The sequence below is a fragment of the Mastomys coucha genome, unplaced genomic scaffold (genome assembly GCF_008632895.1).
Source record: "Mastomys coucha isolate ucsf_1 unplaced genomic scaffold, UCSF_Mcou_1 pScaffold5, whole genome shotgun sequence".
NCBI lineage: Eukaryota > Metazoa > Chordata > Mammalia > Rodentia > Muridae > Mastomys > Mastomys coucha.
The window spans coordinates 94,622,660-94,633,347 of NW_022196911.1; the positions used below are offsets into that span (position 1 = coordinate 94,622,660).

The following is a 10,688-nucleotide window of genomic DNA, read 5'->3' on the forward strand; positions in this document are numbered from 1 at the left end:
CATGATGGAGCATGTGTCCTTATTACATGTTGCAGTATCTTTTGGGTATATGCCCAGGAGTGGTATAGTTGGGGTCTCGCATGCCCCCTAGGCATGGCTGCCAGTTTTGAAGGATTGTGTTCTTAGCTGTCAATCTACCTCTCATTTTCTCAGTGATCCAGGCATCTGATGTGGGTAAGGAGCCTTGTGAATTTTTTCAAGATTTCGCTACACAAGTAGGGAGAGAAGCATTAGAGTGGAAGGGAAAGTCAGAGGGGGTTGGAGAGGGAGAAGGAAAGAGAGAGGAGAGAGAGAGAGAGAAAGAGAGAGAGAGAGAGAGAGAGAGAGCAGAAAAGCCCTGGATCCTGTGATTAGAGCCCCTTTCAGGAAGACACTGCCACCAACGCAGACCAGATGTACTTTTAGGATTCGGGCCTGCCTAAACAGGCAGGCTGCATGCAGCTCATAGCTATCCCTGGATACAGACCCACTGCTCTCTGGAACTGTCCCAGTGTCCCCTTCATTAAGTTGTCAAAGCTATCGTTTGTCCACAAACTCAAGAGAAGGAGAAACAGGCTTCCCCTAAATATCTGGGTGGAGTAGTTCAAACCAGAAGTCAACTGTGCAGATATAAAAATAGAATCCTGGGATGTGGAGCGGTGGTGGTAACGGGAGTGCGATTCCTTGCCATGTTAAAGGGGTCTAGTTCCCGTCTTTGCTCCATCCTTCATAACAAGGCTTTAGTATAACTTCATAACCACACCCCTTGGTAAAGAGGAAAAGTCAGATTCAAGCTGGAATCAGGGCACCGGGTCCTGAGGAAGGTGTCACGAAGCCTACAGAAAGTATGTTCAGGGTGAGAGGGCATCAGCTGAATGGGTGCCTGTCACATTACCTGTGCCCCTAGGGGAGATACAGGAAGACTTCAAGACATTAAAGGAAGAGGTTCATCGAGAGACTCAAGCACTGGAGAAGTTTAGTCCTGTGGGGCGAAGCTCCCTACTCACTTCCCTCAGCCATCTCCTAGGAAAGAAAAAAGAGCTCCAGGACCTTGAGAAGAAGGTGAGTGCCTGGACACAGGAAGTATGGAGGAAGGGGAGTGGGTGTGATGGCGGCCATTGCAGATGGGAGGGGAACTGGCAATGGCGCAGAGTGACCAGAGGCTGTGGAATAAACAGCAGCTATCCTTCCCAAGGCTGCCCAAGTGCACCTCGGCTGCTGGGCTACCACTGGCTTCTCGGTCCCTGAAAAAGAGCATCAGTACAGGGTTCCCCGAAGTGGGTCTCGCCCTCTGATGGCCAGAGGGAACCCATGAGCCTATGGCGCCCTTTGCTGGATAACAGCTTCACCTTTCCAGAGCTCAAAACCCAGGGACCAGTCCAGCACTTTCTAGGACCTGACCACACACAAAAGAAACAGGGAGTGGCAGAGAGTGAGCCTCAGTTCAGAGATTACTGTGTGCCAAGTGCTAGGTTAGACCTTTACTGGAAGTATTAGTCACCCAGTTTTCCTCACAGCTTGCAGGGGCTCTAGACAAGGGACGGGAAGTGACTCTGGAAGCATTCCCCAAAGATGTCCTGCTGTCAAAGGATGCTATGGACGCCATCCTCTACTTCCTTGGGGCTCTGACAGGTGAGTGAGAAGTGAGTCGGATGGGTTATAAGAGTAAACCGTGTGAATGAATTCCTAAATGTATGAGTGAGTGGATGCCAGGTTGCTTATAGTACAGTAATGTGTGTGCATGCATGTGTGTGTGTGTGTGTGTGTGTGTGTGTGTGTATACACACACAAGGCCCTGAGTTCAATACAGGTACTTGAGAGAGAGAGGCAAAAAAATCGCCTCCAATTAGTTTCATTCCCATGGTTTCAGTTGGTCAATTTTTATTAAAGGTTTATTTATTTATTTTATGTATATGAGCACACATTGTAGCTGTACAGATAGTTGTGAACCTTCATCTGGCTGTTGGGAATTGAATTTAGGACCTCTGCTCGCTCTGGTCAACCCCAGTTGCACTGGTCAATCCTGCTCGATCAGTCCCTGCTTACTCCAGCACAAAGATTTATTTATTATTATAAATAAGTACACTGTAGCTGTCTTCAGACACACTAGAAGAGGGAGTCATATCTCTTTACACTTGTGAGCCACCATGTGGTTGCTGGGATTTGAACTCAGGACCTTCAGAAGAGTACTCGGTACTCTGACCCACTGAGCCATCTCACCAGTCCCAGTTGATCCATTTTTATTTTTATTTTTGCTACATTTTTTAACCTTCTGCAGGGACTGAGTCGATCATTTCAATATTGCTGCCAGCCTGTTAGCTTTAATTCAAGGTCACTACTCTTCTGATCTTGTGCCTGTATTTTCTCCTTCCCTCTGCATGACACATTTCCCACTCAGAAACAAAAACTCTGGGTCCTTCAGACATGAGATGAGATGTTTGCTACTTTTTCAAAGAGCCATAAGATGGCTCAGTGAGTAAAGGTGTTTGCCACCAAGCCTGACATTGTGAATTCAATTCCCTGACCCACACAGGGAGGACTGACTCCTGCAAGTGGTCCTCTCCCTCCATATACACACCATGGCATGCACCTGAGGGTGCTTGATCATGCACATGCATACATTCGAGTATAAACATAACAAATATATACATAAAAGACTGGGGAATGCCAGGCATACTGAGGCACACCTTTAATCCCAGCACTGGCTAGACAGAGGCAGGAGGATCTCTGTGATTTCAATGCAGTCTGGTCTATATAGTTAGTTCCAGGATAACCAGAGCTACACAGTGAGACCCTGTCTCAAAAAGAAAAATTAAGGGGTGGAGAGATAGCTCAGTGGTTAAGAGCACTGAGTGCTCCTCCAGAGGTCCTGAGTTCAAATCCCAGCAACCATATGGTGGCTCACAACCATCTATTACCATATGACAGTGAACTCATACATATTAAATAAATAAACTCTCAAAAAAGAAAAGAAAAATTATGAGTGATTGGGTGGGGAACCTTCTGTCAAATGCCAAGCCCAAAGGAAACCCCTCAGCTATGGCTAGCTATCACAGTGTGGTAGGTAGCTCATGCCTATCATCCCAGCACTCAGGAAACTGAGGCAGGAGGATCACTGTAGATCTGAGGCCACACTGGGTACAGAGTCTCTAACTTACCCCTGGGCTACTTAATGAGATCCAGTCTCAAAAACAAACAGAAAGCACATGACTTCTCCCAAAACTGCATCGGAAGATTAGAATTTGAATTGGCTGTTGTTTTTTTTAGATGAGATCTCACTTATGTAGCCCTGGCTGTCCTGGAACTCACTACATAGAACAATCTGGCCTCGAACTCTCAAAAATCCATAAACCTCTGTCTTCCAAAATGCTGAGATTAAAGGTGTGTGTCAATTTACCCAGTCAAAAATCCCAACTTTTTTTTTAAGTTAATGGCCAGCAAATGTGTACGTTATAGTGCAGGTGTTCAGCTGTGGATAGATGGAGCACTGGTGGGATGGCTGGATGGACCAATGGACTGATGGATGGATGGACGGATGGACTGATGGCTTTCTGGCTGTCTGGATGTCTGGCTGTCTGGCTGGCTGGCTGGCTGGCTGGATGGATGGATGGATGGATGGACAGATGGATGGACAGCATGGATTAATTGGTCAGACTGGGTAACATTATTTGGAGTCTGTGGTTCCCTCTGTCCCAGCAACATATTTTTTTCCCTTTCTCTGCTTTTCCCTCCAGTGCTAAGTGAAGACCAACAGAAACTTCTAGTAATATCTTTGGAGAAAAAGATCCTTCCAGTGCAACTAAAGCTGGTGAGAACACTTGACCGATGTGACAGACTCCAGGGGGAGTTCAGGGCAGGGATAGGGTGGGGAGCTGGGGTAGGGAGCACTAGAACCAGTGGGAACATGCAGACCTACTGTGCTCACTGATCCCAGCCTTATGCATAGGGAAAAGTCTTCTCCTCTCCCTAGAAGCTTAGAGTAATCAGCCTGCTCTGGTAGGAGAGAGAAAAGCTGCTCCTTCCTCATTTCTGAACATCTTGGTCCCTTGCAGGTTGAAAGCATCTTGGAGCAGAACTTCCTGCAAGATAAAGAGGGTGTTTTCCCCCTGCGTCCTGATCTGCTCTCATCCCTCAGGGAGGAGGAACTGATCCTAATAACGCTAGCACTGGTGGAGCTAAGCGGCCTGGAAGTCCAGAGATCAAGCCTCCAGTACACATGGGATCCAGACGCTCTCCCCCACCTCTGTGTCCTGTATGCTGGTCTCTCCCTCCTTCAGCTGCTAAGCAAGGATTCCTAATGCACCTTCTCTGCCTGCTTCCCTAATGCCTTCCCAGCCTTACTGTGCTCTATCTGTAACACTCCAAACACTACAGAGCCTCCAGGCTGAGGACACCTTAAATGCCAACTCATCCACGGTCACCAAGTTCCTTCTGCCTCACCATCTATCTATCGCCTTCTGTCCTCCAGCTCAGCACCCAGTAAGCCCATCCCCTGATGCTTACATCCTGAAGATACACAATCATTCAAACCCTTACAACTCTGAGTCACTTCATTAATGGGGGGCAAAGGGCGAGGGTGGTGGTAGTGGTGGTGGTGTTGTGGTGGTGATGGTGGTGCTAGTGTACAACTTTAATCCCAGCACTCTTGAGGCAGGGGAGGTAAATCTCTTAAGTTCCAGGCCAGCCTGGTCTACAGAGTGAGTTCCAGGACAGGGAGGGCTACACAAGACAACCCTGTCTTGAAAACAACAACCAAAAAAACCACATTTATTTCCTAGTCTAATCCTTCCCATCTGTGCCTACAAAAACAAATACTGGCCTTACAAGAATGAATGGAAATATTAGGTCAACCCTAGGACAAGCTGTCATCTGGTTTTTCTGTAAGGGGAATCGGTCATTTGTCCCAGGTAAAGAAACAGACATTATCCACATGTACACGTTCTTGGTCACTCTGTTCCCCGGGCCTGCTGGAAAGTGAGAGGAAAAGAGAGGAGGGGTACCCAAGAATAGGACCTGAACCCTAAAGTCAGTGGGTCGACCTGTGGGTCACCACCCCGTTAGGAGGTCAAAGACTCACAGGAGTTGCAGATCAGATATCCTTCATATCAGCTATTTACATTACAGCTCCTAACAGGAACAAAATTGCAGCTGTGAAGGAACAATGAAAATAATTCTATGGTTGGGGACACCACAGCATGGGGAACTGGATTAAAGGGTTCAGTGTTAGGAGGTTCAGAACCACTGCTTTAGTATTGTTTTCAATCCCCAACTGAGGATAGGTGGGGATGCAATAGTATAGATAGGGTTGGCCTGTATATTATAATCTCATTAAATATCTGAGTCCTCATTACCATCTGCCTAAAGTTGGTTTTGAACATTTGTCACCAGTCTCATTTGTTTATTTACATTTATGGGAGGGGGCAGCATGTCTGCCATGCTTGTCAGAGGACAACCTTTGACAGTTGGTTTTCTCCTCCCATCCTGTTAGGGTCGAGAATTCAAAGTCATTCATCAGCCATGGCAGCAATCAGAACCTTCTCACCATGATCCCTCAAACATCTCTTAACTCCTCTTCCCTCTTCCATACATGTGTATGTGTGCACCACTTGTGTGCCCCATGCCCTCAGAGGCCAGAGGATAGAGTATAGATAGATGTGAACCATTGTGTGCGTGCTGGGCTTGAATCCAGGAACCCTGGAAGAGCAGCCAGTGTTCTTACCTCTGAGACATCTCTCCAATACACACACACACACACACACACACACACACAATCTTTTAAAACATTCTTTTTGTTTTGTTTGGTTTTTCGAGGCAGGGTTTCCCTGTGTAACCCTGGCTGTCCTGGAACTCATTCTGTAGACAAGGCTGGCCTTGAATTCAGAAATCCACCTGTCTCTGACTCCCAAGTGCTGGGATTAAAGGTGTGCACCACCACTGCCCAGCACATTAAAACCATTTTTATGAGTAGAATGTGTCTCCAAGAATTCAGGCCCCAGGAGTCAGAATCTCCTCCTCCTTACCTACTTCCTTGCCCAGGTCAGTTCTCCACACTGCAAGAACTCATGACCGGCTCTCACAAACTTCACAGTTAGCCATCCTACCCATTCAGCATCTTCTGAAACCTTCTGGTCTGCTGGGTTGCTTGCTTTCTGCTGACTTGTCTCCTTGCGATGTAAACTCAAGAGAGAGATGAGCTAACACCTCAACCATCCAGAAGGGTAACTGCTTTGATTGGAAGGATGAATAACAAAGCTGGTCTGTTTTCTCCCTTTTCTGTTCCCACACACCCACAGTCCCCAGGGTCTTGTGTGGGAGCTTTGTATACTAAGTGTATCCCTGTGCTCATTTGAAAGTTCTGTTCCCTGTCCCCCAGCCCTGAGGGGTGCGGTGAGAGGACCACTTAGATGAACAGGTCCAGGTGTGTGCCTCAAAACCGGAGCACACATTTCTGTTTGGCAAGTGACTATTTAATACAGAGAGTTGTCACAATAGAATAAATTATAATTAAAAAGACAGGTAGGGACAGCAGCAAGGTAGTTCATCCAATAAAGACCCTACTGCCAAGCCCCATGACCTGACTTCCATTGCCAGACCCCAGATGGTGGAAAGAGAGAATTTCTGAAAGCTATCCTCTGACTTCCACACGTACACCGTGGTGAAAGAGCCCCCACCTCCAACTAAATAAGTAAATAATCATAATTTTTAAAAGATATACAGGGCTCAAGAGATTGCTCATGAGGTAAGAGCACTGACTGCTCTTCCAGAGGACCCAGGTTCAACTCCCAACACCCACTTGGCAGCTCACAACTATCTGTGACTCCAGTTTCAGAGGATCCAACACTCTTACACAGATATATATGGAAGCAACACACCCATGCTCTGCTGGGCTGGAATTGTAAAAACCCCAAAGAGACACCAGCAGTCACAACCCGCTGTAAAGGCATGAAGGTGTTTATTCAAGCTTGAACCTGGGCTACCAATCTTCCTGATGGAACAGGAAAGAATGAACCCTAGGTCTAAGTGAAGGGGGTTTAAAAGGAAAAAAACCATAAGCAGGGTTTACAAGCCTTACCATTACATGAGAGGGTAAAGGATCGCCATCCTTCACACCTGTTAACATTTGTTCAGACTCCAGGGAAGAACCTCGCAGCTGGAAAGGGGCCTTCCTGACCTGGGAAAAGTACCTTGCTATCAGAAGCTGGTGTGTTTTTACAACTGGCCACAGCTGTCTGGGGACACTTAATTGGAGAGTGAGCTATTATCATTTTAACGGCTTCTGCTTCCTTCAAGGGCCAATGGTATTGGCTCCTGTTTCCTTCAAGAAAACAGTGGTATTGGCTTCTGTATCCTTCAAGGACAGAAGCCATCTGCACTGTTGGTTATTAATCAAAAAGAAGTGTGAGTGTCAGTGATGTAAAGGCTAGGGTATGCCGTTTTTCTCTGTTCTCAAGGATGGCATTTGTCCCCCACCCTGGGATTGTCATGGAAAGGGAGTGCTAACTGCTCTGGCTCCTCGAAAAGTCAGGAGAGTGTAGGATTTGATGTGCAGGTTTCTCCTGTCTCTTCAGCACATAACAGGAAATAATGTGGTGGCACCGGAAGAGATGTGCAGGTTTCATCCCCTCAGTGTAATGGAGAACAGAATGCAGACTGTCCACTTTCTCTAAAGGTCTCTGTGACACATCCCCTGGTGTTTCCACTTAGAAAAGATGATGGTAATGGTGGCGGTGATGATGGTGATGGTGATAATGATGGTGATGATGACAATGAATGGTTGTCACATGCCACTGCCCCCTTGTGGAGGTCAGTAGACAACTTTATGGGTTCAGTTCTCTCCTTCCACCTTTACCTGGTTTCCAGGAATGGAACTCACATGTCCTCAGGCTTGTGGCAACACCTTTACCTACAGACTCATCTTGCTTGCCCAGTTTTGAGCTCTGGAGAGGGCAGCAGGCTCTCACACCATAGCCTAGGCTGACTTCTAACTAACAGACTTCTCTTGGCCTAAGTGCTGGGATTACTGGAGTGGGGCACTGTTGTGGACTCCCTCCCCAAAGCCCAGACAGTAAACAACTACCATTTGGGCCCCAGCACAGCGCTATCCGCCCTTTGAGTGAAACCTAGCTCCGGTTACATTCAGAAGCTCCACCCCCACAGAGTAAGAAGGAAGCCACTGATAAGACTGTTACACTGAAGTATTTTGGGGGAAGGGTTTTTGCCCCAGGTATTTTACCTGTTGGGGGAACAAAGGAGATGCATAAAATTCAAGATGACTGAGTGACCAGAACTTGTGTTGTCTAATATTTATCTTCCCACGTGGGTAAGGTACAGTATGGCTAGCCTACCTCTTCTTATCTCTTTCAATCTCTTCTTATCTATTTCTTACTCCTATTACCAGAAGAACCCTTTATTTTATTAACATTGGCGAGGGCGGCCAACACACTGTGCATGCCGGGGTATATTACTGTCTTAGTTAGGGTTTTATTGCTGTGAAGAGACACCATGACCAAGGCAACACTTATAAAAGCAAACATTTACTTGGGCTGGCTTACAGTTTCAGAGGTTCAGTCCATTACCATCATGGTGGGAAGCATGGCATCTTACAGACAGATGAAGGCTGAAGTCGCCAAGAGCTCTACATCTTGATCCGAAGGCAGGCAGATGGAGACTGGCTTCCAAGGACAGCCAGGAGGAGGGTCTCTTCCAGTCTGAGCAGAGCTGGAGCACTAGGAGACTTCAAAGCCCACCCCCACAGAGACACACTATCTCCAGCAAGGCCACACCTACTGCAACGAGGCCACATCTAATAGTGCCACTCCTTATGGGTCAAGCATAGTCGAACCACCATATTTACATTCTTTAAAAATAAAAAAAAGGCCAGGCAGTGGTGGTATACGTCTTTAATCCCAGCACTTGGGAGGCAGAGACAGGCAGACTTCTGAGTTCGAGGCCGGTCTGGTCTACAAAATGAGTTCCAGGACACCCAGCGCTATACAGAGAAATCCTGTCTCTGAAGAAACAAAACAAAGCAAAACAAAACAACATTTATGCTTAGTAGTGGCTGGGGTCAGAAGTGCCTGCCCAACCACCCTGACTCCCTCCACCCCAGCCGATGACCGAACCTGTTCTCTAGTCTGCGCACTGCTCTCCTCACACTCCCTGTCCTCATCTGGGGTTGCATCTTAGTCTCATCAAGCCTTTTCTTCAGTCCTTGGATTCTAGCGCCTGTTATTGATATGTAGAAGTCAGCATTTGTATTTGTGTCTAAAGAAGGCAGGGTAACATTACACTGGCCCCCTAGTTTAAGAGTTTATTAAGAAGGGCTCTGTAGCTCTAGCCTCCTTTAGCAAACTCCCTCGGAGAGCCTTTCTACCTTGTATTGCTTCCTTACTTCTGGAACTGAAGAATCTAAACTGTCCCGGTGCACTTTTCCACTCTCCTAAGGTTCTTACCCCTCCTTTCCTAGAGAGTTCAGGCACACACACGCTTTTACTTCTGAATTAATCCCCCACCCTGCTTCTTTCTCTTTTAGTTTATAATGCTTACTTGTGGCCAACACCAGATGCCCATTCTCAGTTCTCAGGTTCCTATTGTCCCCTTGTCCTGCTTAAGCTACTGGTTTACTTTTTCCCACTTAGTGTATCTTGTCTATGTTTGAAGTGGGTGCAATGAGACTTGATAGGGTGATCTTCTGTAGTTTGTTCTCTCTCTTTCTCTTTCTCTCTCTCTCTCTGTCCCTATGTCTGTCTATATCTTTGTCTCTCTCTCTTTCTGTGTGTCTCTCTTTGTCTCTTTCTGTGTCTCTGTGTCTCTGTCTCTGTCACCGTGTCTCTCTCTCTGTCTCTCTCTCTGTGTCTCTCAACTGCAAGAGAAACTACTTTAAAACATGGTGCTAGGCCAAGTTATGCCCTGAGTGGTGCTTTTGAGGATGTATGTATAGACTGCATCAACTCCCATTCTAAAGTTGACACCAGAATCTGTATATGGTGAAGGTCTTTTTACCTGAAATAACAGTTTCCAGTGGCAGAGATGTCACTCAGCATTGCCTGAGTGTGAGTGTATGTGTGTGTGTGTGTGTGTGTGTAATATTTCATCGTGGTTTGTATTCACTGTAGAAATTTTGGAACATGTGAGCATTTTAAGACAACAGGAAGAAAATTTTAACCAGGGTTGACATGTTTCCCTGTGTATTTCAAACTGTTCCGTAATTGAAATCACTGAAGTACACAGTTAGGATCAGGGCATTAGTATGTAAAGATACTATCATTTTCCTGTTTCATTTAATCCATCCATGAACATATGGTTCAATTTATACAAGAAGCATTTGTTGACTACTTAGTATAGTGATGGAGAGTATAAACTCCAGAATCTGTTTCCCTGTGTGTGGATGAATAATAGCATGAGCTGTTTTGTTGAGTTATTATGAACATTGGAGCATATGAGCTGTGCCTAGCATGTGGTATAAGTATACAGTGAGTCCTCCATACATAGTCGTTGTAACTGTAATAGCTACTATTGCAGTGAGCCCTCCATATGTAATCTCTGTATCAGTTACTATAGCAGTCGCCATTTTTAAGTGGGCAGTGAGACTCAGAGAGGATTCTCTTAATTGCTACCATTTAAGTTTTTCTTTTTTCCTTGTTTCTTGCTCTTTTAAGTAGTTTTGAGGTCATCACTATTTCAAAGTTGTTTTTTTTTTTTTTTTTTTT

At 46.1% G+C, this 10,688-nt stretch overlaps 2 protein-coding genes across 4 annotated transcripts in view; both read left to right on the forward strand.

Moving 5' to 3' along the window:
• The window catches only part of LOC116077375 (gasdermin-A-like), a 12,906-nt gene extending 8,389 nt beyond the window's left edge, over positions 1-4,517 (forward strand). For all 3 annotated transcript variants that reach the window (XM_031351876.1, XM_031351875.1, XM_031351877.1), the window contains 4 exons: positions 887-1,041; positions 1,497-1,611; positions 3,714-3,787; positions 4,032-4,517. In XM_031351876.1, the coding sequence (XP_031207736.1) occupies positions 887-1,041; positions 1,497-1,611; positions 3,714-3,787; positions 4,032-4,277 (590 nt within the window). In that variant the 3' untranslated portion in view covers positions 4,278-4,517. The remainder of the gene's footprint in view (positions 1-886; positions 1,042-1,496; positions 1,612-3,713; positions 3,788-4,031) is intronic.
• Positions 1-10,688, forward strand: part of LOC116077377 (gasdermin-A-like) — a 57,643-nt gene that overhangs the window by 6,620 nt on the left and 40,335 nt on the right. The window lies entirely within an intron of this gene.